A 26944-nucleotide genomic window follows, 5' to 3' on the forward strand; every position below is an offset into this window, starting at 1 on the left:
ACCAAAGAATGAAAACCGTAACTCGTAAGCCTGCATAATAATATAATATGAAATTGTAAATTGAATAATCAAGCATAATCTCATTTCTATATTTTTTAAAAAAACGGGGTCGCTGAGCTGTATTGTATAGGTTTCGACTTTCGAATGTATACCTCGTTGCTATATTACTATATTATATCATTGCATACGAACAGTTACAATTCTATGCGGATACGGTATGTCACTATGTCAGTCTCTAAACTTAAGGCTAAAGTCTAAAGTTAAAATATAAATATTTTGAAAATTTAAATATGTATAAAAATGAATAATGTACCTATACGGCTATACCTATAAGGCTATATATGTGATGGCAAGAAGTTTCAAGTCACTAGGGATACGAGAAATACTTTTTAAATAACGCGAAATATTGAACATAAACTACTAAAATCGTTATTCTTTTTAGATTTCCAATTTCATAACAATTTGAACTTCAAACGTTCATAAAAATTAAGTGTACCTAGGTATGTTACGTGGCTTTACGCTTTTTATTTTAGTAGATAAAAAAAACTTATGAGGAACTATATATATATTACATTTTTAAAACTCATCCAACCTTACCCTACTCTTTAGTCTATTCTATCCAAGTATAATAATCATATGATAATATATCACTATGAAAAAATAAATATTTATAAGACAAATTATGTGTGGTATACTATTTAACTAAGAATTTCCCTTGGTTATTAAACGAAAGAAAAAAAAAACAAAAACTTTTTGGAAAGTAATTAAACTGGTCTCCATTATCTATCAGTAAATGATCAACTGGATTCTTAATTTATGAGATTTTTATAGTTTAAGAAATTAATTTAGAAACTTAGATATGAGTAATAATGATAAAATTATGAAAAAGCTAGGTCACTGGGATTGTGTATATATAATTGATTACAATTTACATATTTTAAAGTGTTATAGGTAAGTATTTAAATATTTTCACATTATTTTATATTAAAATAATAAAATAATATTGTAAAATATCATAAACGTGTACTGCAGTAAAATTTATTGTCTTTAGTCTAAATTTTATTACCGGTATGTGTTTATAGCCAATAGTGAAAATTGGAAATTACAAACGTATTATTGTTTTAACGTTTATTCCGTAATGCAAACAACATAATATCAACTAATATAATATTTTATATTTATGTCTTACTCACTTTCTCTGATATAAAATTGAAATTATAACTATAAAATAAGTATCATACATTCATACACTTCATTTACATTTATTTATGTCAGAAAAGATATTTTTTATAAGGATATGTTTGAACACTAAATATCTAAATCTTACCTAAATACCATTTATTGCGTTATAGGAACATGGCGGATTTGTGTTTAAAACTTTAGAACATAAATACATTATGATCCATGTGACCATATGTCCATATCTACACTCATTATTTCGAAAAGTTGTAACTTTTTTGAAAATATATTATAATAAAAATAATAATTTTATAAATAATTTGATGTTGTTGCAAAATAAAATTTAAAAAAAAAATTTGGGAAGTGGGTATCGGTCTGCTGTACAGTAGGTTACAAATGGGTCACTGTAAAAATTGTGCCTATGTATTTTTAATATTCTTCAACAGCTATAGTAACAATATATCAGGGGCGTTGTATTAAATTATTGCCAAGCTTTTTGACCCAACGAATAACATTTAATTGACATTTATAGAAAAGAAAACTAAAAATTTTGAAATTTAAAATGTCCGTATACAGCTCAGAGCAAGTCAAAATATTTCAAAAGTCTTATGGTGCATGGAAAATTCTAATAAAAATATTCAGTGAAATTTTTATTTAATTACGGTCATTAGTTTTAGATTTACACCAAAAACCAAAATCGATTTCGTCGAAAACCGATTTTGCGTAAAAATCTCAGTTTTTCCTTAATTTTTTATTTGTTTTCTATAGAAGTTTTAGAAAACGTTTGGGATTTTTTTACTTTTGACCCCCATAAAGTACCAACTTGATTCACTTTCATACCAGGAAGTAACTGTTTTAAGCAATTGAAATATTTTTACTTTCCCGAAAGGTGATGACAGACACAAAAAAAACACATCATTGCAGTAAAATCAATACATTTCGCTCCGCTCAGAATTTAAAATTAATATATATATATATATTATAATCTTATTTATCTGTAAAAGTGAGAAGTATTTTTTTACAATGATATCTTATCCTAGAAGTCATATAATATGTATAATATATTCTTGGAAATACGTCCATTCAATCGGGTAAAATTTGGTCATACCAATTTATTTTATAATAATTAGTCATATATTTTAGGGGCTATATAAAAAGTCCGCAAATAATGTCACCCACATTATTTATATATTTTACCATTTAGATCATAAAAATTCCAATAAATATCCTATATGCTGTAAATATAAAAATAACATAAGTACCTAATACAGTGAAACCTCTAAATACCGGACACCTCAGAATAGTCTTCCGGACTATTCGGAGGTGTTCACTATCCAGAGGCAGAGGGTTAGTTTGTTCCCAAAAAATGTTAAATATTTAGAGATATCCGTTAGGGTGGTTCACTTTTATATGCTGTTCGGGGTGAATTCTGGCAGATGCGTCAATATTTCGACTCACTTTTAGACAGTTTTAGCATTGATTAAGTAAACTTAAGTTTACTAAATCAATGGTTTTAGTGTAGTTCGGCGTCGTTTCTCTAATATATTTATGCCTATACGGCTATACGGCTCTACGATATACATTAATATCATAGTTCATGATATTGACATTTTGAACAGCTTAACTTTTAGTCATTGGCCATTGGTACCCATAACAGTGGTAGGTTATGTAACTGATCTATAATAAAGTAATAAACATGAGTGGTGCGTGGACATCAAAGTTGGAAACCTCTAGTGTAGTCACTTAAATGGATCATCTTGTGGCTTATATATCATTCAATCACTATATAATAAATAAATACTTCACAATTACATCTCCAGAATCAACAAAAATTTCCATTTTTTACGCAAATTATAAATTTGTAAATGGCTCATTGACACACGCAGTCCATATTTCGACGGAATTGCTGACCATACGTACACATTTTGTTAGTTATTTGTTTCATGTTTGATAAGTTTCCAGAATTCGTTCGACGTGCAATTTATAGTACAGGCCTTTTTAAAATCGCTGTATCGGTGGGCCTAGCCTCCCTCAAGTCAAAAAATGTAATAAATTGTAACATTTTTAATGCCATAACAATTTACAACGCTATTGTTTGAATTTGTTTGATATAGTATTCAACATTTTTTTGACGTTTCTACTATATGTATAAGCCTTATTAAAAAAAATAAAATATCCGTGGGTGATCTGAGTATCTGACCCCACTACTGCAGTATACGTTGTCCCCAGACAAATAATACACACAGGGTGCAGCCTTATGCAGGTAATACAAACATAACATACCTGCAAATAAATTCAGCCGCTCTTTTTTATTCGACTAGATATACCTTATTACGTTTTGTGATGCAAGTGTCCTATCAACTATCATTGATTATAATACGTTTATTATTATTCTATATGGGTATTTATACTTTAAAATATAATAATATTAACAACCGATTTAGTTATTATTTTCCAGGTACCTATATGATCCGGGAAAACTGAGCGACGATTGTATAGCTTGTTGGACGTCGGTGTACCTTTAACAACCTATCCACAACGCCGTGCTATTGTGATAATACGTCTTGGGAACAAACTAATAACCTGCAGTCGTTTACGTGTTCGCCGTCGTTTGGCGAGGATCCACAGCAAATAAATATTTTTGCACGCATTCACACAATGTGCACGCGGGTTTTTTTCAACACTGTTCTACAACCATTGTGGTTGACTATGTGCATAGACCGGCGCTGGCTATATTACTAACATTAAAAAAGTATTTCAGTAAAACATAATAGTATACCTACTACAAGTCCAAATTGTCCAAATTGTCTCCAAATTAGTCTCTGTATAAAATGTAGCAGCGAGTGAGATGGTGCCGCGCGAGCTCTGTAAGTCTACGTCTATTCGATCCCTGACGGGCTGTCGTTCAGCGGCTCTCTTCATCCGCTGAGAGCTCCACCAACACTATCAGAATAATTTACCCATGATATCGGCACACCCATAACCCATGGTCATATCTTCCTACCCTATTTTTTACCGACGGGACGGGGTTACACGTGATTTACATGCCGGAAGTCCCATTGCGTGTATACCTACTATATATACAGCTGTCGCGTGGCTTATTCAATTCTAAATCAACCTGCTTTAAATAATATTATATTACATTACTCTCGGGTAATAATATTATAATACTGATGTCTGATATACCATATACATATATATTTACAGTATAGTTACATAAATGTACATAAATAAAGGTGTATTTCATCACAGCTTGCTACAATCTAGATTGACTAGTTTATTTTCAAGTAGAGTTGAAATAGAGGCCATAAAAGTTTTTGAAGGTAAATCTAGAACCATTATTCAGTTCAATATTTTTTGTTTCATGTAGGTAAATGTAAATATTTAATTGTATACCTATTGTAGTCTTTGAATTTGTATTTATTACCAATTCCTGTACCCATGTCATCCGGAGAACGAGATGTCGAGATGTCTCTTCAAAACGCACCTAGGTAGGTATGTACTTTATATTTTTAATTTTTATGCACGATACACCCAGACACCCTTAGTAGGTAAACAACGTTATAATTTATAATATGATATGTATAATTATATTATCCACTAGCTGATCCTGTGCACTTCGTTGTCCGTTAAATGTACCAACTCTATATATGACTCAAACTTTGTTCAATTCGTTATTTGATATTCGGTGTGTGGTGTTCAACATTTATCTTAACTTTTCTGTTAAAAATTTCGCAGCAGTTTATTATCAAGTATAGGCAATATACCTGCGGTAGATCGCGGACCCAGTTCTGTTTGTACGTAAGTGTATGATTTAACTCTAAAGTATCATAGTTATACCAAGTTTATTTTGATATAACACCAACACGGTGGATTAATATAATCAATTAATACATAATCCTAACCTAACCTAATCGTACTAAAATCCGATGAATAAAAAAAACCCAAATTTTACCCTTTTTTAAATTAGCCTATCTTCTTCCCAGAGATCTGCGCACAAACATTCATTTGTATATAATTAGTTGACCCTGTACACTTCGTTGCCCTTAAAAATGACATCCCTTTATTGTTACAATGGTTATTTAACTTCAAGGCTAAAATGCACTTTACCACGCTCCTCATTTAAATTTTGAACATTTTTTTTTACGTCTTTTAAATTCGTGAGGTCCGTGGTAAAGTGCATTTCAGCCTTGGTGGGTAGAAAATATTTAGATGAAGCTTATGCTGTTCATACAGTCCTTGGAACTGAGTTAGAAGCACCAAATTTTACTTTTCGCAGTATGTTTTAATTATGATCAATAGAGCCAAACACCATCTTCCTCGTTTGTTTAACATAATCACAAATCAGTGGAAAACTATACCAATAATTGTAATATGGTGAAACTTATTTACTCGATAATGGTTTAAGTCAAAAATATTACCGGATTTAAGAAAATATCGAGAATTACTCTTAATACCACCAAGATCAAATATGCGACGAAAAAAATAATAATAATAAATAAATATTATTCTCAACTCCTATAACCCATAGCAACTATAAATTAACAAATATTTCTATCGGAAATCTCAAAATTCATGTTTGATCACCTACAAGGGGTGATGAATTCCCTTTTTAAATTAGTCCATGACACTCACAAACAATGTGGCTTTCTATTGGTGAAAGAATTTTCGAAATAGGTTCAGTAGTTCCAGAGATTACCCTCAACGACGGTACCTAACTAACAACTCCTCTTTATATAATAGTATATAGATATAGTTGATCCTGCGCACTTCGTGGCCAATAAAAAATGACAAAAAAATTGTGATTGTTCAACTCCTTTTTGGTGTAACTCAGTGCAGTAAGTGCAACTCGGCCACCCTGGTAGGCAATGTGCGAAAATTCGATTTGATGCATGCTTGTACCTGATCTGCCCGATCGACCAATAGCAACCAATAATAAATAAATACTATTTCTATTAATTATTTCTCCTATAACCAATAGCAACCATTTATAAACAAATATTTCCATCGTAAATCTCAAAATCCCTGTTTGAACACTTCTATTAATTGGTCGTAGCGTAATATAGTAAAATATGTAACATTAATTTTTGTATTGCGGCTGTATGTATCAAGAATTTGTTTATATCATTTTACATTTTGAATATGCAGGTATCAAGTTCCATGTCGACATAAAGAAATTCCAATTTTGTGCCTTTTATGTTTTTAGATTAATTTACTGTTATAGTCAGTAACACACACACACTCAATTACAGTACTTCATAAACATGTTTTTAAGAAAAAAAAATTATAATACAACAACCTTAGAAGATAAATAAATAAATTAAAGATTTATTTAAATTTAATCACATACATGGAAACGTTGATTTTGCAAACGCATATTTACAAGACTTTAAAAATAAAACAACATTTTAAACTTTTGATTTCAATATTTTTAGCAAGGTTGGTAAAAATATATATGTATTTGTTTCTTGTATTCGAATACCGCCAATTCCATATTCTAAAACGGACTGGCATTTAAAAGCTTCATCATTAGATATAATATTTGAAACTATTCCGCAATCTAATATATCTTTTAGATTGTCATCATCAAATAATTCGCTTATATTTTGGAACTTGGAAACAAGGTTATTTAAAGTTCCAAAGCCTTCAAGACTAATATCGGGATTTTTTCCATACTCTAAGAATAAGGAAAGCCAAAAGTCAACTGCTGGTAAACTTATATATGAGCTTCCACTCAATGACTGTAAACATTTAAATGTCAAAAGTATTTCTTCAGTAGACAATTTGTTTGGGTATTTACTTATTGCCATCATTAAGCTTAAGGCCCAAGGGCCAGTTCCTCCATTAGTTGCTGGATGAATTCGAAATGTAGCTTCCATAATTTTCAAGATCAATAACTAACATAAAAATCAAAAAAATTATAAATATGTATACAAAAATGTTGGTAATATTTTTCAAAATTACCCGATCCTTTTGAAGGCCACATTTGAAAATGACCAAAAATAAATTGAACAAATCCATATTTTTTAAAACTGGCCAATCACTTGCAGAACGTGTACCATCTCGAAGTATTTCAAAAAACCAACGTTTGTGAATTGTTTTATCTTTATTTTCAGAACTAATAAACACAAAAAAAAAATAAATAATTCCATGTAGTCATCAATAGTTATTCCATGTAGTCATCAGGATACATACTATGCAGTTAAAAATGTTTTCAATTCTGGAATATGACTGAGCCGAGCAGCAGGACGAGCCAAAAGTATTTTACAACAAGTAGTCTCGATGCCTTTCTCATGATTAGCAATAGCTAAAACCATTCTGCCTAAAAATAATGCTTGAATCATTGATAGTTGAGGAGGAGGTTTTAAATGCAAATCTTGGATGCCTTGTGCAACCCAAGAACTAAAATGATTCCAAAACAAGTTTTCAGCTCTTCTACTGTAAAAGTTTTTAAAACAATGATGATAATAAGTGGAAACTGATTGCTAATATTATTATAGTTTACCAAAATAAATGAGATCGCAATAATGTTAACACATGATAGGCAGCTTTTCGCATAAGGCAGTCGTAACTGCTTAAACAAGCCAATACCATTGACAGACAACCATTTCTACTAAATTTTTCTATACTCAATGGTGCTTCTGTGGCCAACAAACTGCTAATCATCGGCAGAAAAAATGCTGGGTCAAACATTTGACTCGGATCTTTAGAGTCTTTGGTGGTATATAGTACAATTTTTTGGTCCTATAGTGTTTAAATCTTTAAATAAATGTTGCGTTTTGTTTGATTTCATTAATTTAATGCTTACTTTGATGTTTAGAGGTCTGTTAATAGGAAAACAAGATATAGTTTCTTTCAGTCTTTTTAAAGGTATGTAAGAAAGCACTTCAGTAGTAGAAGGAAAACTGTTCAATGTTTTTGATATAAGATGGTTTTTCACTTGATAATGTGATATGGCAAATGATCCCCACAAGTAAGGTCTATAGTTAGACATTGGTATAGAATTTTCTTCATAATGAAAAAGAATCTAAAATCATAAAAATGTATAATGACCAATTGATCATATTAGTTTTTAATATAATAATTTACTCTAAGTAATATTTGATCGACAACTGATAATGATGCATTGTATGAGCAGAGGAATAGTGGAACATGACTCAGAGCCATTATTGACGGTTCTTTCTTAACTAAAGTTTTGATCAACCTCAATACTTCTTCTGCAAGTAAAAAAAAATTTGATTCAAAAATATTTCAAATAAAATATTAAAATTGTTATATTTTATGGCTTTTAAAAATTGTTAGGCCATAACTGTATATTCTTTATTGAATTCTTTGATTTCCAAGCCTTAATTGTAATCAATTAATATTAAAAATAAATTACCTTTTTGAATTTGTTTAGCATCCCGATTTAACATTATATTACTGAATTGTGAATATCCAGCAAGTAATTCAAAAGTTTTTGATAAAATAGATTTATCTATATTAGCTTTTTTAACTAATTTTCTCAAGACTCTAATAAAACCATACTCAGGGTTTTCTTCTACTAAACCATATTTTATGGCTTTTATAGTTATAGCATCCCAATCACTAATTTGTATTGGACAGTTAGTTTCTAACAATTTTAAATTATTAATAATTTGATTAGATAACCAAGCTATATCATCACTGAAAAAAAAAACATCAAGTAATAAATACATCGTGTTAAATAAAATATAATACTGTGTTCAATAAAAAAAAATTATTATTTATACCTTTCAGGAGGCAAAGAGAAAAGAGCTGTAATTAAAAACTGAGTAAATTCTACTTCTTTATTACATTTTGCAGCAACTAAATCCACAAAAGAAACTGCTGTTGCTGTGATTTTAAATATCGACCAGTTGGTTTTTAGTTTAGTAAACAATTTAGCACATTCATCTTCATCTAAAGAGTATAATAACATAAATTAAATAGAAACAATATACAAAACTACACTATTTTAAAGTGATGGATACTCCAAAACATTCATAGGTTTATTGGTTTTATTAATTATACTTGGTATACTGTAAATTTCAATTAAATATAATTGTATCCAACATTATTGGCATTTATTTATTTATTATTGTGAAAACAATCATTAAATTATACTATTAATAATTTTGTTTATTTATCATAATTTTTCTAATGTTACTAAATCAATTTTAATCTAAAACTAAATCTCTAAACAACTCTAAACTATATCAATGAACGTAGTGCTAGTATTATATTTAATTTAACTGGCTAAATAATTATAACTTTATTTTTGACCAGAAGAAAATAAAATGGTAGAAGGAGAAAAAAAAGATTAAATAAACATTTAGTATTTAATAAGGAAGTAATTATAGGAGAAAAATTGTTACAGTTTCCAAGTTATAATGAAGCTGGCCGACTGTTGTTTAGTAGTCATTAAAATATTTTGTATTCTAGTTTAGGATCAAAGTATAAGAGATAATATTAATTTAGCATCTAATCAGGAAATTAGGAAAAACAAATAATAATAATATATGGCAAGAATTATAATGTTTTTGCCATTTCGATTTAAACAGCGAATAACAATTTATTTATTATGATATACTTTAATCTGCTCTTAATTGATTTCAATGAAAACACAAAAGGCTTTAACATACTTTAAAATGTCAGTCTGTACTCTGTAGTTTCATATGTTATATTCATTCATTTTGATGTACTATATTATCCACTATAATCAGTAATACTAATATTCATTTAATTTAATAATTGTAATAATAATTTTTTTAGTTATAATGGATCCGTTTAGAAGATCAAGTGTTATTCCAAATAAAGTATGTAATTTATTTGATAAATATTTTGTTTTAAATTTGTTAACATTTTATTACATTTCAAGGATGATTATTTGGATAATGCTCAGACATTTAACCGAACTTCAAAAATGTTTGAAGAATTTCTACATAGTTTTGAACAGTACGATAAGGAAGAACAGCACAAGAGACGCGATTCATCTTCTTTAAGTGACTGTGTTAAGGTACCTAGGAGAAGAGTATATGTCAAACAAAGTTATTTTCCTGTTGATGCATCATTTGTTAAGGCTAATCCAAACCATATTTACATAAGTGATGTAAATGGACATTTGTACATTGTAAAGTATAAAGCAGTTAGATGGTGAAATAATTCCATATGTTGTTTATTAACTGTCAGTTGTAATAAAGAATATTATATAATATAATATTCATACTTTTAAAATATATTTTAAAAACTATAAAGCATTGATTTAAATTTAAACCTTACCAAATTCAATTAAATGTAGACCTATGAAAATATCTCTGTTTTCATTAAACCACTGTGGACTGTCCATCAACATTTTATAAGCATTTATTTTATCCTTCATATTTCTTATGAGCATAGGATCAAATAACATTTCCGGGATCCTTTGATAAAAAGCTGACATGAGGTAAGTCCATTTTTCTACAGGTAAATTGTCCAAATTTAAATTATAGTCAATATCATTGTGTCGTAATGCCAAAAATAAAACTAAAGGATGTAAGGCTTCTTTTTCTGTGTTTGAAACAAGATGAACAAATAACCCTATAAACAATATATATATATATATATATAAATAAATAAATACCAAATGAAAAATAAAAATAAATTTTTTAGATTACTTTTTGGAATACATGAAATTTGTTGCGAGTAAATTTCGAGGTATTTTAAAACAAGATCCAACAATTCATGGGACACAATATTTTCACAAATATATTCTGCAATATCTGTAAATTGTTGATCATCCAGATATTTTTTGTTTTCAATAAATTCTTTCAATTTTACTTGGTAGTCTTCCATTATAAATTTGTAATCTTAATTTAATTGCAATCTAAACAAAAAAAATATTTAATCATAAAATAAAATGAAAAACACAAGATTAAATTTTAAATGAGATACCGACTTCAACATTTTCTATAAATTATAATAAATTTGCATCTCTACAGAGTATTTTGCACACAAAACACTTTTTAAATGGCATACAAACTTTAAGTATTAGAAAATACACTTAACCCGCCATTGGTTGTGTCTATGTATTATACTTAATGGGTATAAAAATAACATGGTAAAAAATCTTTTATTCGTTTTTATGATAACATTTAAAATATTTAAATATTTATCACGTCATATAATGTATGTAACATTTAAAATCAATATTATTAATACCATTTGTTGCATACAATTATTTAAAGTTTATTTCAATACACTTTGCATGGTTTTCCAAAGCTAACTACACGATGATCATTTTATAACATACACGTTTCATGAATTTTTCAATCAAAATAAGAAATTTTTGCTTTACATTTTTTGACAATTTTAAATGTTATTAATCAGGTAATTTTTTTACTTTTGTCTTTTTCAAAATTCTGTTTTAAGATGTTTACATGGTTTTTATATAAATTTAACAAACTATTACTATGTACAGGTATATAAATTTAATATATTAAGTCTAAACCTATAAAAACAAATTAATAATGTATGGAAATAATTGTTTTCCAGATTATAGAAGTCCAAAGGATCAGTTCTGTCTTTAAAACTTTTTTACAATCCTTTAAATGTACCTATATTATTATTTATACTAAATATACATTAGTATTTATATCAAAATGATTATAAATAAAAGAATGATTCAGTGCATTATTCAGATTTTTGTAGGGACTTTAATGCAATTTAATTATGTCATTGTAAAGTAGAATAATGAATGCTTAAAGCAATTAACAGATACAATATGCATAGTAACTTAAAAATACCATAGAATGCTACTCAATATTTTTCTTCTACAAGAAAAATCTATGAATCATAAATATATTCATACATAGATATATATGACAACAAAAACCTTAAAAAAAATCAGTCAGGAACAAAAAACGTGTATGCAGCCCAAAAACATATTTATATTAAAAAAAGATAATACTCATCACACGACTAACAACAGGTTAAAAATACCAAAAATCATAGGTCACTAAATTATGTCTAAGGAACTATTATATTATGTATTAATTATTGATTACATTTGTAGTAATTTTTCTTGTGATCCAGTTCTAGGTACATCAATTAACAATAGTTTAAACAAATTAGTACAATATTAACATGAATACATAATTTGTACGAGTAAATCAATATTAAAAATATTTACATAATAACGAATAAAATATTGCTGTACCTAGGAATAACAAAGATATTTTAATATTAAAAATTTAAAACATGCCTTAAAATAAAAATTGTCATTTAACCTTAAATCAATTACATACATCAATTGTCAAGTACTCAATATATAGATCTATAATAAACGTCCAAATTTTAAACCAAACAAATAAATTATCATTTTTTAAATATAATTACTTACTCACTTAAAAAAAATCAATTTAAAATTTTTAAATATTTAAGTTTAAAATTTCTTAGGTTATACCGCGTTGGATAAATAGTAAGTACTACTACGATTAAAACCACGGTTGTAACTTGTAGATAGTGTCATTATCTATGGCGCGGCTATGGCCCCGGCTAAATTTATTGTTTATTTATTTATTGTTCTGTAACTTGGTAAGGTTGGTAATGACCACAGATTTGCCAACGTCCCCCGTTATCAAGAGCCGCAAACGGTATAGTGATAACGACAAGCCAAGTGTCCCGGACTCGAGACTCGACTCCTGATTCTTGAATCCTGGAGGTTGATTTTGGAAGTGTTTATACTTTATAGTTTACACTCAATTTTTTATGCTATCAGACTTTCGGAGACCAATTATAGACGATAGGTTTTTTGTATGTTTTTGATTAAAATTCGCGTACAATGATTAAGTAATAGTAAATTGTATATTTTGTTACGTTAATTGTTTTTTTTGCACGGTCCACGATTGACTGTCTCAAAATGGTCAACCCAATCGAAATACCGTTAAAGGACTCAGACGAGGTATGTAATGTTGTTGTCTTACTTTTAAGACTTTATATATTGCTCGATTATACAAATCCAAATAGAATTTTAAATGTTATAAATTTTAGGTCCATAGTTCTGTGACAAAATTTACTTTTTAGTGGATTATTTTATAAATATCCTTGTTCGTCATGTTTAAAAATTAAAAAAAAAAAAAAACACTTAATGTCTCAATTCAATATGGTAGATTAATATTTTCTAATTTATTTTATAAGCTACAGAAAAGTTTTGAAAATAACTTTTTAATTTTTTTTGTTTATAGAGTTGATGAATGAAATGTATTAGGGTTTCTTTTATTATGAAAAAAAACTACACATAAGACTGTAATGATTACCTCGTGCTAATCTGAACATGAAATGCAGAAATTGTATAAGTAGTTAGATTATTAGATGTTATTTTGAACTTTTTGTATTTTTAATTCATATGTTTAATCGAAAAAAAATAATATGTGTAACACATGGTGTTTTTTATGTGTATACACGAGTTAAAGAAAAGTTTAATAGAAAAATTATTGATAAATGTATGTTATTGTAATAATCAATGTTAGGGACAATATGAAATACCAGCAATGTGAACCGCGTATAAAATATATTTTTTTTACAGTTAACACAGTTTCTATCAAATATCTTACTATTATTTTCTTAATTTTAATAATTTAAATCAAATTATATAAAAAAAAAAAAACAATTTACTAAATAAAACATGTTAGTATTTCCTATACAATTTTTATGTGTAATAAATGTGCGAGTAATTGTTTGTTTTGTAATGCTCCATACAAGTGCATTGATTGTAAGTAAGTTTGGAAAAGTGAGGAACGCATCTTGCAAAAAAACCTGTTTAAATTAACCATAGTTTTGATAATATTAATTTATAAATAAATTATTACCTGAGAGTATGACACCAAGAACACTGTACTTATTTATCTGTTTTTAAACATTTCCAATATTTGTGTTGCTTGTTATACAATATAGTAGGTAAAATATAAAATAATTAATATTCTATCAATGTGTACGAAGCAGTTTTTATCATGAAAAATACAAAATCCTAACTGATCATAATTATTGCTTGAGTAATGATTGGTTTCTGCTACTTTGATCATTTTGATATGGGACAAAAACCTACATAAAACTTCCATGTTGTCGGTGTTATATTTTATTTTATATTATTAAGGTCCTACACACTGCAGCGGTAGGGGAAGCGGTAAAATGAATCTGTACACAATTTACCACCACCGCTGTAGTGTGTGGGGACCTTTAATAACATTCTTGAAGATAAATGTATGTTTTCCAAAAATTATAAAATGTATAGATGTACCATTGTACCTATCATGTATTATTATTTTATGTAATGATATAAAAAAAAAAAATAATTGATAAGTAATAAGATAACTGTATGAATTGTAAAAAAAATAATTGTTTTATTTGCTATTTACATGATCCATATTAGTGCCTGTACAATTTTGAACAATTATATCTAATTCAAAATTCAAAAATTTTTTTTAGGTTATTGAAATACAGCTTGACAAATTGCCAGAGTATGATGAAGTTCTCGGCATTTTAAAGTCTGAACATTCAAATCTACATATATGGGTCAATTTAGCTGTATGTCTTCTTTAATAACTTAACTAATTTGAACATGAATATAGAATAATTTTATTTTTATAACAAATTTTAGTTGGAGTATTACAAAAGAGGCAATTCAGCTGCTTTGGTTAGGTTGCTGGAGTCATCACGTAGTAATGCCAGTTTAGAATATAAGGATAGCGATAAGGATCAAATGAGGGCTTTAGATATGTTAGCAGCATACTATGTGCAAACAGCTAATCGAGAAAAAAGTAAAGATAAACGCCGTGAACTTTTTACAAAGGCCACACAACTTTATACTACAGCAGATAAAATCATTATGTATGATACGGTAAGAATGTGGTTATAATTTGTATCTTAATGTTTTCAAGATTTAATTGAATGTTTTCCAAATTTATAGAATCATTTGTTGGGTCGTGCTTTCTTTTGCTTATTAGAAGGTGATAAAATTGAACAAGCAGATGCTCAGTTCAATTTTGTATTGAATCAATCATCTAATAATATACCAGCTCAATTAGGCAAAGCTTGTATTGCATTCAACAGAAAAGACTACAGAGGAGCTCTAGCCTATTATAAAAAAGCATTGCGCTCTAACCCTCAATGTCCTGCTGACGTTCGACTGGGCATGGCACATTGTTTTTTAAAACTAGGAAATATAGAAAAAGCTCGATTAGCATTTGAACGTGCCTTACAATTAGACTCCAAGTGTGTTGGTGCATTAGTGGGTCTTGCCATCATGAAGTTGAATGGTGAAAATCCTGGTGACATTAAATTAGGTGTAAATATGTTGTCCAAAGCATATACTATTGATACAACCAACCCAATGGTGTTAAATCATTTGTCCAATCACTTTTTCTTTAAAAAAGATTATACCAAGTCTGAATTACTTGCTAGACATGCGTTACAAAATACAGAGAATGAAGCTATGAGAGCTGAAAGTTGTTATCAAATGGCTAGAGCTTTTCATGTGCAGGTAATACAGTTTATTTTTGGGAATGCTGTTTTATATAATTTTAATATGATATAACTTTTAGAATAATTATGACCAAGCATTTCAATATTATTATCAAGCAACCCAGTTTGCACCGGTTACATTTGTACTCCCACATTATGGTCTGGGTCAAATGTATATTTATGGAGGCGATATGGAAAATGTAATACTTATTCATAACATTTTTCCTATACATCAATATTTATTTGAATGCATTTTTTTTTTAAAATTCATTTAGGCGGCTCAGTGCTTTGAAAAAGTACTTAAAGCTCATCCAGGAAATTATGAGGCAATGAAAATTCTTGGTTCATTGTATGCTGATTCAAAAAATCAACAGAAACGAGATATTGCAAAAAGTCATTTAAAAAAAGTATGTAATTTAAAAATTAAAAATTAACTAACTTTAATTACTATTTAATGACCTTAGGTAACTGAACATTTCCCAGATGATGTAGAAGCTTGGGTAGAATTAGCTCAAATATTAGAGCAATCAGATTTACAAGCATCATTATCTGCATATGGTAAAGCTATGGTTTTAATGCGCAACAGTGTTAATAATTACATTCCACCTGAAATACTGAATAATGTGGCTGCATTAAATTATAGGTATAAATTTATGTCAAAGCTTTACAAATTATAAACATAAAAATGTAATTAATTATTTATAATTAAAGACTTAAAAATATGGATGAATCACGTTCTAAACTTGAAGAATCTTTGAGTTTGTCAAAGAAAATGGTTGAAGCTGATCCACAGCATTATAACTCTATTGCTGTTACAACTACATACAATTTGGCAAGGATTTTTGAAGCGCAATGCCAGTTTCAGAAGGCAGAAACATTGTACAAAGATATTCTCAAGGAGCATCCTAATTATATTGATTGTATACAAAATATTTGATTTACTTTTATGCTATGATTGGTATTATAGTCTATTAACTTACAGGTTATTTACGTTTGGGTTGTATGGCTAGAGATCGTAACCAAATTTATGAAGCTTCTGATTGGTTTAAAGAAGCATTGCGTATAGACAATGAACATCCTGATGCCTGGTCACTACTTGGAAACTTGCATTTAGCCAAAATGGAATGGGGTCCTGGGCAAAAAAAATTTGAACGTGTGCTGAAGGTAAATCAAAATAAAACTTATAAATTATAATTCAAATATAATAATTTTGATTATCTTAAGAACCCATCAACATTAAATGATTCATACTCATTAATTGCTCTGGGAAATGTTTGGTTGCAAACTCTACATCAACCAACTAGAAATAAGGACCAGGAAAAACGACATCAAGATTTGGCATTACAGTTTTTTACTAAAGTATTGAAAAATGATCCAAGGAACATTTGGGCAGCTAATGGAATTGGTTAGTGATTATATGTGTAATTAGGTTAGTAACTAGGATCTCATTGAGTTTTATTTAGGCTATGGTGTAATGAGACATAGAAATATTGGTACTTATGGCCTATGGATTATTGCGACTACCTTGGTGTCGAACACACGCTGCATAATACGTCTTTATAATACATTTATAATAATATAAAACTACCCAATATCATTATCATTATATTAATTTATTATAATATAATGCTTCATAACACAATATAATTTACAAAAAAGTAAGGGTAAATTGTATAAAATTGGTAACTTCATGATTTTAGTTATCACACCAGATTTATAATACAAAATAACATTTCGGTACTTATGGGTTATCGCGACTAACGCACCCTGTGTCCTTCTGTAATCTTGCAATTGAATTCTATTTTTCTAATGTCTTTACAATGTTATTGCACTTATTGCATTTGACGGATTTCTATAGACCACGGCGTTATTACATTGTATATTTTGGTATACTGGCTGGGTAACTTTTAGGACAGTGGACTTTGGTAGTTCGACTATAACATCATAATACTTAGTCACGACCATGCTGGAAGTAGTAATCGCTTGTTTTACAGTTCTTTTTGTACTTACGATTATTAGGCAATGGATCTGTGTGGCTTATCAACTACGGAAAAATATGTGGTAGCTTTTTTTCAAGAATAACTAATAACTATAAATTTTACTACAATAACGAATCTATTCAAATAATGAAAACTTTAAAACTGTATTTTGAAAATCAAGTATTTTAAAAGTGCAAAGTGGAAACTTGTCAAAAAAAGTTAACATGCGTGTTGACAATTGGTTTGTGAATAGTCGCATTTCATTTTTGAATGCTTTACGTTTCATATTTTGTTGGACAGAGGAAATGATTTTAGTGACATTTTGTGAAAAACACATAGAAATTTGTAATAATATGGTAAATGATGGAATAATTATTCACAGGAAGTATGTGTTATAAGTTTAAGTGAAAAGAACATTAAACGTACAAATAATTGTGAAAGAGTACTTCCCAGCGATGGATTTTTGGTAGAATATATCGTGAAACAGGACACATTTTTAGTAGAAGTTTCTGATAGGTCTTCTGCTACTTTGATGTCCAAATCCATCAAAACATAGAGAAAGGGTTGACAATTTACTCTAATTTCTAGCGGGCATATAACGCAATACAAGATAATGACTACCAGCATTTCATAGTGAATCATTCTTATAATTTTGTGGATCTAAGTACAAATGCTCACACACTAAATATAGAAAGACTTTGGGGATCGGCAAAATCAAAAAACAAACATTATAGAGGTATAGCAAGACACCATTTAAAATCCTACTAGGCAGAATTTATGTGGAGGAATATTCATAATGAAGACCAGTTCAACGTGTTACTTAATTGTATTGAAAAACATTGGCCACCGCAAATCGATTATTAAATTGTTAAAACTGACTAAATTGACGTGATAACTAAAAACATGAAGTTACCAATATTATATAATTTACTCTTACTTTTTTGTAAATTATATATTGCTATTGTGTTATGAAGCATTATATTATAATAAATACATTGTGAGCTGATAATGATAATAGGTAGTTTTGTATTATTAAAAACGTATTATAAAGACATGCATTGCAGCGTGCATTCAACACCTAGGTAGTCGTGATAACCCATAAGTACCATATTGATAGGTTAGGTTTTAACTTCATACACAGAGTTATTTTTAAAATTATTAGTATTTTAAGTCACATAATAGTAAAATTTTAAATTATTATTCAAAGATAATTTAGTTAGGGACTAATATTAAATATTAACATTACATTTACAAATATATATTTGTTATAAAAAAATCTGACAAACTTGCAGCAGCATACCCTGTGGTCGAGGGGTTAGGGGTATATCCCCTTTGCCACCACCATTGTCTGGTAAATCCTCTTAATGTGTCTTTGGTATTACACCACAATTAATTTAAATATATTATTAGTTTTAAAATTCCCACCTCCAAATTGAAAATAATGGGCACGCCAGTGTGAGCATGCAGTATTTTATTGAAAAAAGTCAAAAATATCATTTTAAATTTGTTCTTGTCTATAAAATATGTATTGCCAAATTAAACTCAAATCATTTTTTTAATGTAGAAATGTCTTTAAGGAGATTCCTCTTTATAGATTTTAAATATTTTGCTCAGCGGTAAGAATGTACTGAGTTATAATTTTACCAAAAAATAAATTTGTCTTTTTAAATTTGTGTATTAAGGTTGTGTTATGGCACATAAGCATTGTATAAATGAGGCAAGAGATATATTTGCTCAAGTAAGAGAAGCTACTGCTGATTTTTGTGACGTCTGGTTAAATATTGCACATATATACATCGAACAAAAACAGTATATTAGTGCTATTCAAATGGTATGTTGGAAGTTTCCAGATTAAAAGTCAAATATTAAATGTGACTTCATATTTATGTAATATTATGTTATAGTATGAAAATTGTATGAAAAAGTTTTTTAAACATGATAGTGTTGAAGTACTTCAATATCTTGGGCGTGCATACTTCAGAGCAGGAAAGTTGAAAGAAGCAAAAACAGTGTTTTTGAAAGTGGGTAAACATAATTATTTGTTATATTATTATAAACTAATGCAGTCACATACAATTTTTATTTGATGTTAGGCTCGAAGAGTTGCTCCTCAGGATACAGTTATAATTTACAATATTGCTTTTGTCCTACAAAAACTAGCAGCTCAAATATTGAAAGATGAAAAATCAAACTTGAAAGATGTACTGAAAGCTGTACATGAACTTGGATTATCACATAAGTATAATTACTGGTTTAATAAATATTATCATGAAGTATTATAATATGTATTGTTTTTCAGATATTTCCAATATTTGTCTGTTCATGGTGACCGTATGAGATATGACGTTAGTTTGGCTGATATTGAAGCTAAACAGTGTCAAGATTTACTGTCTCAAGCCCAGTACCATGTAGCACGGGCACGTAAGATGGATAACGATGAGCGTGAAATGCGTCGTAAGCAGGAAGAGGAACGAGAATCATTGCGTGTCAAACAGATTGAAGAGCAGACTAAAGCTTTACAAAAACAAGAAGAACAAAGAAAAGAAATGTTGTTAAAACGCCAAGAATATAGAGAAAAAACTAAGAGTGCGCTAGTGTTTGACCCCGTTTTAGAAAAACCTAAAGGTAAAGGCAAACGTCGTGAAAACTATGGTTCCGATTCTGGTGGAAGTATTGCATCTGAACCAGGTGGCAATAGAAGTCCTAGGCCTTCAAAGTCTAACAAATCAAGAAAAAGGTAATACTTATATTTTATGCATTGGTTTTTATTCCATTAATTATTTATGTGTGATTAATGATTATAATTATATTATATTATAATCTTCTGTCTATCTCCAATTCAACCATTAGGTTATGGAATTCCAACATACACTACATCAGAATTAAATAAAGCTCAAATCCTACTATATATTTACTTTATTTATAAAATACTAATTTTATATTGTTGTTACATGTGCCAAGTACAGAGCTAAATAAAGTAAACATTTAGTAGATTTTGGGTTCATATTAAAAAATATGTTTATAATAATTGAATAAAATTGTATTATTTATTATTTTAATGTAGTGGTGGTAATGGTGGTGATAAAGAAAAGAAAAAAAGAGGAGGATCTAAACGGAGGAGAGATAGTGTTGCATCAGGAGGATCTGGTGCAAGTGATAAAATTGCATCAAAGAAAGGCCGTTCAGTAAGTTTTTAATTTAAATTGGTATATAAACAAAACAGTTTAATAGCTAAAACATTTTTTGTTTAGTCTACAAGTAATAAGAAGGGACCCATGTTATCATCTAAACAGAAACTTAGAGTTGTATCCAAAGCAACTATATCTACTAGTGAAGATGATAGTAGCGACGGTGAAGTAAAAAAACGAATTTCTGGACAGTTAGTATAATACTTTCTTATTATTATAAATTATTAAAGTTGTAACTTATTTGTCATGCATAATATTTGAATGTATTTTTTCAGTAGTTCAAAGAATGCTAGATCACGTTCAAGGTAAGTACTATTAGTTCTTTACATGATATAATGATGTCTTTTTTTTCTTTTTTTATAGCTTAGTATAGGTCATTGAGGCTCTTCACCGTTTATTACTCCTAAAATGTGTAGGTCTATCCATCTTTGTCTTGGTCTTCTTAATGACTTCTTTAAATTGGGGATCCATTTTCTTACCTCTCGAGTTATCTGATCTTGTGCTCTCCATATGTGTCCTGCCCAGCTAATACACTTGCTTTTTAGCATTGCTACTATGTCTGAGTAATTCCCTAAGTTCTAGATTTTTGGGCCAAATATCTTTCTTAGCACCTTCCTCTCAAAAATAGCTACTTTTTGGTATCATTACTTTGTACAATATAGTTTTTGTTTTAAGGGAAACAAACTTAGAATTTAAACAGATTTTAGGGCAAAGAAACATCTATTAGCTAAATTAATTCTTTGTTGGATTTGCCTATGGTTATCTCCATCCACTCTCAATTCCACTCGAAAAGCATTCCATTCACCGCTAGGCTTTGTTGGTTTTAGTTTTTGTGCGATAATATCATATATTTAGTCTCTCCTTCATTTACCATTAATCACATTGGTTTGCTTCTCTCTATAAGTAATTCTGCTTAAGTCTTAATTTCATCCTCAGTCTTGCCAATTAGCACTATATCGTCCGCATATGCTAATAAGTTAATTTATTTAGTAGTCTAATCCCTACGTCTGTGTCATACAGGATGATTGATATCATTTGTACATAGTATTTACCATGTTATTATGATTTACATCACCACAATAATTAATTTTATTCATTTACAGCTCTGGGTCACGTTCACGTTCCGGTAGCCGTAAATCCAGAAGTCCATCAAGATCTCGGTCTGGTTCACGTAGGTCTAGATCAAAATCTAAAAGTGTTTCACGCAGTCATTCAAGATCTAGATCACATTCGGGTAGTAAATCTCGATCTCGAAGCCGTTCACATTCTGGCAGTCGATCTCGTTCAGGAAGTCGTTCACCTTCACGAAGTCATTCAAGATCTAATAGCCGATCTAGGTCTCGCTCAGCATCTGGTACCAAATCGCGCTCACAATCTCGTAGTAAATCTAAGTCAGTATCAAGATCACCAAATCGATCAAAATCTGGTAGTCGTTCTGCTTCTAATTCACCAGCTCGTTCAGGAAGTAGGTCTGCATCCAATTCGCACTCCAAATCTGGCAGCAGATCTCCTTCTAGATCTAGGTAAATATAGATTTTATGGTTCACAAATTCAGTGATTATACTATGAATTGTGTTATATATTTCCATATTTTTTTCAATTATTATTTATTTTGTAGAAAATCAATAAAAATATACCAGTGTACATTAATTTTTGGTTAAATTTCTCAATGTATTATAAAATAATATAAATACATGTGAAACCTTTATAAATGTAAATTAAATTGTTTTTTCCATTCTTCTCAATAATTGAAATTTTTTATAAGGCCCTGGGTTGACCATTATTAGGTGGTTCCACTATGGTATATAATATTTTTAATTATTATATAAAACTTAAAAAGCTGTATTTCTTTTACTGAATGTTAAAATACTTCAAGTTTGATCATATTTTCAAATAACTTATTATTCCCTATTTAAAATCTGGATTGTGTAACTTTATAGTAGTATGTTAAAAAACATAAAAACGTATTTAATTTACTGATTGTGTAACAATAATTTTTTATTTTCAGGAGTAGATCAGGTTCTAGATCCGGCTCAGCTTCACCAGCTACATAATTAAACTGCACAATTGAAAATTATTTAATATTATAAATAATTTTTAAAACAATAGGTGTTATATAATTTTCATTTTTTGTTGTTATCATATATGTAATTTTATTCATAATGAACGACAATTAAAATGTGATTTGATCACAAAATAGTTCATATTTTTAAAGTAAATCTTTAGTAGATTCTTAAATCTGCTTAAAATATATTTTCAATTGTATAGACATATTTTGTAAAAATACAAATAACAGTGTAAGGATTAAATTAGGAATCAAGTTTATAAAGTTTTAAAATTAAGTTTTACAGCAGATTTATTATTTTGTCTATTTATCATTAATAAAAACACTAAAATTAATTTTTGATGTTATTAACAACTATCAAGTAATGGTTGTCCATTTTTTTGGCTACATTCATTTTATTTTTTCCGTGTGATTTAATTACTCAAGTTCTCTTTAATACAATATGTAAGGTAATTTTTAATTAGGTTTATTTTAACTATCATTTTTTGTCACTAATAACAATTTTCTGTTACGTTCAATACAGAATTAACTCCTTGTTGATTGTCTATTTGACAATGATTAAGTGGGTAATAACAGACTGAATAGGAAAATAATTGTTGTTAATGTAATAATGTAATAAATAATAATACTGTATTTTTTTTTATTGATTTATTGAATGTTTTATATTGGTATTATTTATACTCTAGCCCCTGGTAATACTTCTCTATATCCTATCTATATTCTCTATATCCTCAATGCTCTGTGGCTCATATTTTTAGGCATGTTTTTATATCATTCCCATACCTAAGCCGAAAAAAAATGTCCACAGTCTACCGATCTGTTGTAGTTTGTAAAACACTGGAATCCACCTTTAAAAATCGCCTCAATTGGGTTCTCCCCATAAATACCTCCTTTCACACTATATTTTTGAATTTTCGGCAAGGTTTAGGTACTAGTCTCTCCTTTTTTTGGCAACCTACTGACCTTGCTTTTGATTAAGTTCATATGACTTCTCTAGTCTCGTTTGTCAAAATTTAAATCGTAGAAATGTAAATTGATAGGTATTTGAAATCGAAAAAGAAGGATATTATATTAAAAATCTAACTACGCAAATCATAAAACAATTAAACTGATATTATGGAACATTATATTATAATAATATTATACAAATTATACAGTTACAAAATCAATAGGTTTATTATTTTAAATTTAAGACAGAAAAAACAAATATCGTTAAGTGAAACTAAAATTAAAATAGAAAATTTTCATTTTGATTACAAGCCCTATGTTTCAGTATATTATATTATATAGTAGGTAAAGCTGAAAATAAAAAAGCTAAAGAAGTATTTACCCATGAGAAACTGGTTACCTACATTAAACTAGGTTATAAGTCTATTGTAATAACTTAATATCATAGAAAATTCATAATTGTAATAGTAATAATTGTTAGAATTTCAATTTTCAATGAAATAAAAATAAAATGTCAACCATAATAAATAATAATGAATAATAATTAACAAATTAATAATTACGTATTAGCTGGTAATATAAAAACAATTTTTTAACAACACGCTATTTTTGAACGAGCAATATTATCAATAATGTATCGATAGGTAGGTATTATACTATTATATTATTTAATGTATATTATAAAAATTCAAATTCAACATAATTTAATATGGTTTTTAGTTTTTACAGTGTAGATAATATATAATAATATAACCTTACCAATAGCTACTGCACGTTATAATAATAACAATAAAATAAAAAAATAAACACCACGCAACGTTATTAAACTTAGAATCTGCAAAACACTCCATCGCGTAATATAAATATTAAACTGTATGAGTCTGGAGACAATATATCGATTACCTAGGTATTTAGGTACAGTCTATAAAGGTTACAAGTTAAAACAAAACAAAATTATAATATTATAAATAAAATAATATAGTACAGTACCTATATTACTATATGACAATAATACAATATTGCCATAATACCGTGTATAAATGTTACGGGCAATTATAGTCGTGACTATGTGGGGGAAAGGCCTCTAGGATATTTTTTCAGCCCCCCCCCCTCCCATTTCCGGCATATATTGGATGATAATAGTCACCGAAATGTTTTACCTAAAAACAATACGAAATACGCAACATGTTTTCGTGTGCCAGTCGACGACGTAATAACTATTAATATATACCTACTATAATAATATAGCGTCATCGAAGATACGTTTCACGAAACGGTACCAATCTTTTGAACTATCGTTTGTGTAGGTAAGCGTTTGTAACGTGTACCACCAGCGCCACCGAACTATATAAATATTATATAATATATATACATAATTATACCTATACGGCTATATAATATATTATAATGGGGGACGGAGTTGCCGAGCGGACTAAGGCGTCGGCTGCGACGCAGCCGACCCGAGTTCGATACCTTGGCCGCGGGCGGCATTTTTCTTCGGGCAAGTCATGGTGTCCGGAGAACAAGTGCCGCCATCCCCCCACCCGGGGCACGGCAGAAACCTACGGGTGCCCCATTAGAAATTCTGCCAAAACACAACACACACGTGTACCAACCTACTACCCAATTTAAAAACCTACAGTGCCCTCCCCCACACCCAATGGCCTATGTTGCCGCGGGTTACACAATAAAAAAAAAAAAAATATATTATAATATGATGTATAGATGTGTGTCGATGACCACCGACATTACTACGTAATCAGGGCCTTAAAGCGAGAAGAAATTCTGTCTCCGTATATAGTTTTAAACGTGTCATACATCATACGTTATGAGTAACGTCAAATGGTCAAATGTATATTATATGTAATGTATAAACAGCATAGGCGCAATTTTGACGACTGATTTGGGGGGGGGGGGCTAAATTTATAAATCAATACAGACCCCCATCATTTTTTTAATAGGTGGATTTAAGAATGAATATATTTAAAAACTTTGGGGGGGCAAGCCCCCTAGACCCCCCAAATTGCGCCTATGATAAACAGTGATTGTGTGAGCTTTTCCCTGCACTTTTAACCCTGAATAATTTTAATCCTAATTTTTTAAAGGAGACGCTCTTTAACCGCCGTCAGTGGTAGGGCCCGGAGGGGGGCTGAATATTGAGCCCCCCCCCCCCACTCACCACTTTAACCCCTGTTCGTGATAGTCTGGTTATACTGAATCAACTCATTCCGTGAATAAAAATAATCTCAAGTTAAATATACATATTCAATACAAATTAACTTGAGTTCACATTTTTTTGACCAATAGTCATTACCATTGCAGACGTTCCGTAAAAATAATTGGTGCATGCCATGCACAGCACTGGGGCGTATACCGTTTGGGCAAATTATTCAACTTAGACACAATAGTCATAAATATATTTGTCGATTGTTTCAAATGAGGAAATTATTTATCGGTTCTTTAAAATGCAATACGTCCACGATCCACCAATATTATTCTATCTAAGGCCCGTGGTGTGAAGTCATTAGTCCGTCTTTTTTATGTATCCATTTTATGATGCTCTAGAAAGATGGCCCCATACAAATAATAGGTACACGGCGTACACTAATACTATAGGTACCCACCCATCAGTGCCATACTTCCATCGTCGTTTATAGATATACTAGAAATCAATGGTTCATCACCTAGCTATTATATTACTCAATAGGCAATTTTTTTTTAATTGGATTAAAGCTTCGACGACTGAGGTCATTAACCTGTGAGGTTGGTAGGGTTGGAACGGTATTGATACGGTTGTAAACACGTGTGTGTGGCAAGGTTTTTGCACTACGAACCCGCCGGTGCTCAGTGACTGCTCACCCATCCGGGATCTAGTGGCAGCGACCGTTACTTACTCTCAGTTACTGATTTCAGCCAACGCACCGCGTAAATATAGGTATTATTTTTGATAAAAAGTGTTAAAATATTTAAAACGCTGATATGGGAGTATTGTTATGCCTACAGCTTAGTTTGCCTATCTAAATGTGAGTTTTATTTTAAAACATTTAACCCCATCCCCCTCTCACCACCAGCCCTAAACTTCTACCAAA

General features: G+C 29.4%; 3 protein-coding genes across 8 annotated transcripts; 2 read left to right on the plus strand and 1 right to left on the minus strand.

Moving 5' to 3' along the window:
* Nucleotides 1–6479: 6479 nt before the first annotated feature.
* LOC132948424 (nucleolar pre-ribosomal-associated protein 1) lies at nt 6480–12656 on the minus strand. 5 transcript variants are annotated; one of them, XM_061018871.1, is made up of 12 exons: nt 12462–12640; nt 10833–11041; nt 10459–10755; nt 8931–9099; nt 8561–8844; nt 8269–8396; nt 7988–8206; nt 7685–7923; nt 7375–7617; nt 7144–7297; nt 6980–7076; nt 6736–6920 (listed from the first exon to the last, which is right to left on the minus strand). In XM_061018871.1, the coding sequence occupies exons 2-12, from the start codon at nt 11008–11010 to the stop codon at nt 6880–6882; spliced, it is 2049 nt and encodes a 682-aa protein (XP_060874854.1). In that variant the 5' UTR covers nt 11011–11041; nt 12462–12640; the 3' UTR covers nt 6736–6879. The 5 variants fall into 5 exon arrangements, with proteins under 5 accessions (XP_060874851.1, XP_060874853.1, XP_060874850.1 ...); XM_061018868.1 differs by having other exon boundaries at nt 6480–7076; nt 12557–12656; XM_061018870.1 differs by having other exon boundaries at nt 6480–7076; nt 12561–12654.
* On the plus strand, nt 9710–10433 carry LOC132948425 (uncharacterized). The gene is made up of 2 exons (XM_061018872.1): nt 9710–9995; nt 10058–10433. The coding sequence occupies exons 1-2, from the start codon at nt 9957–9959 to the stop codon at nt 10334–10336; spliced, it is 318 nt and encodes a 105-aa protein (XP_060874855.1). The 5' UTR covers nt 9710–9956; the 3' UTR covers nt 10337–10433.
* Nucleotides 12657–12823: 167 nt separating the features above from the next.
* Nucleotides 12824–23540, plus strand: LOC132948423 (RNA polymerase-associated protein CTR9 homolog). 2 transcript variants are annotated; one of them, XM_061018866.1, is made up of 19 exons: nt 12824–13117; nt 14641–14739; nt 14813–15052; nt 15122–15694; nt 15756–15875; nt 15951–16082; nt 16140–16318; nt 16387–16595; nt 16658–16839; nt 16900–17080; nt 19337–19485; nt 19559–19675; nt 19748–19893; nt 19954–20391; nt 20719–20839; nt 20906–21033; nt 21121–21147; nt 21946–22365; nt 22851–23540. In XM_061018866.1, exons 1-19 carry the CDS (start codon nt 13076–13078, stop codon nt 22894–22896), a joined length of 3549 nt encoding a protein of 1182 aa, XP_060874849.1. In that variant the 5' UTR covers nt 12824–13075; the 3' UTR covers nt 22897–23540. The 2 variants fall into 2 exon arrangements, with proteins under 2 accessions (XP_060874849.1, XP_060874847.1); XM_061018864.1 differs by having other exon boundaries at nt 12825–13117; nt 21118–21147.
* The last annotated feature ends 3404 nt before the right edge of the window (nt 23541–26944 follow it).

This window comes from Metopolophium dirhodum, chromosome 7 (assembly GCF_019925205.1).
Source record: "Metopolophium dirhodum isolate CAU chromosome 7, ASM1992520v1, whole genome shotgun sequence".
Taxonomy (NCBI): domain Eukaryota; kingdom Metazoa; phylum Arthropoda; class Insecta; order Hemiptera; family Aphididae; genus Metopolophium; species Metopolophium dirhodum.

What these genes read in the sequence shown, in the direction of transcription:
- LOC132948425 (XM_061018872.1), top strand. Translation starts at nt 9,957, where the DNA reads ATGGATCCGTTTAGAAGATCAAGTGTTATTCCAAATAAA. An exon ending in CAAGTGTTATTCCAAATAAA is followed by an intron (nt 9,996 to 10,057) that starts GTATGTAATTTA and finishes TTACATTTCAAG; the next exon opens with GATGATTATTTGGATAATGC.
- LOC132948424 (XM_061018868.1), bottom strand. Translation starts at nt 11,010, where the DNA reads ATGGAAGACTACCAAGTAAAATTGAAAGAATTTATTGAAAACAAAAAA. An exon ending in TCTACATTTAATTGAATTTG is followed by an intron (nt 9,100 to 10,458) that starts GTAAGGTTTAAA and finishes TATACTCTTTAG; the next exon opens with ATGAAGATGAATGTGCTAAA. An exon ending in TTCTCTTTGCCTCCTGAAAG is followed by an intron (nt 8,845 to 8,930) that starts GTATAAATAATA and finishes TTTTTTTTTCAG; the next exon opens with TGATGATATAGCTTGGTTAT.
- LOC132948423 (XM_061018864.1), top strand. Translation starts at nt 13,076, where the DNA reads ATGGTCAACCCAATCGAAATACCGTTAAAGGACTCAGACGAG. An exon ending in CTAGAGCTTTTCATGTGCAG is followed by an intron (nt 15,695 to 15,755) that starts GTAATACAGTTT and finishes TATAACTTTTAG; the next exon opens with AATAATTATGACCAAGCATT. An exon ending in ATATTAGTGCTATTCAAATG is followed by an intron (nt 19,486 to 19,558) that starts GTATGTTGGAAG and finishes ATTATGTTATAG; the next exon opens with TATGAAAATTGTATGAAAAA.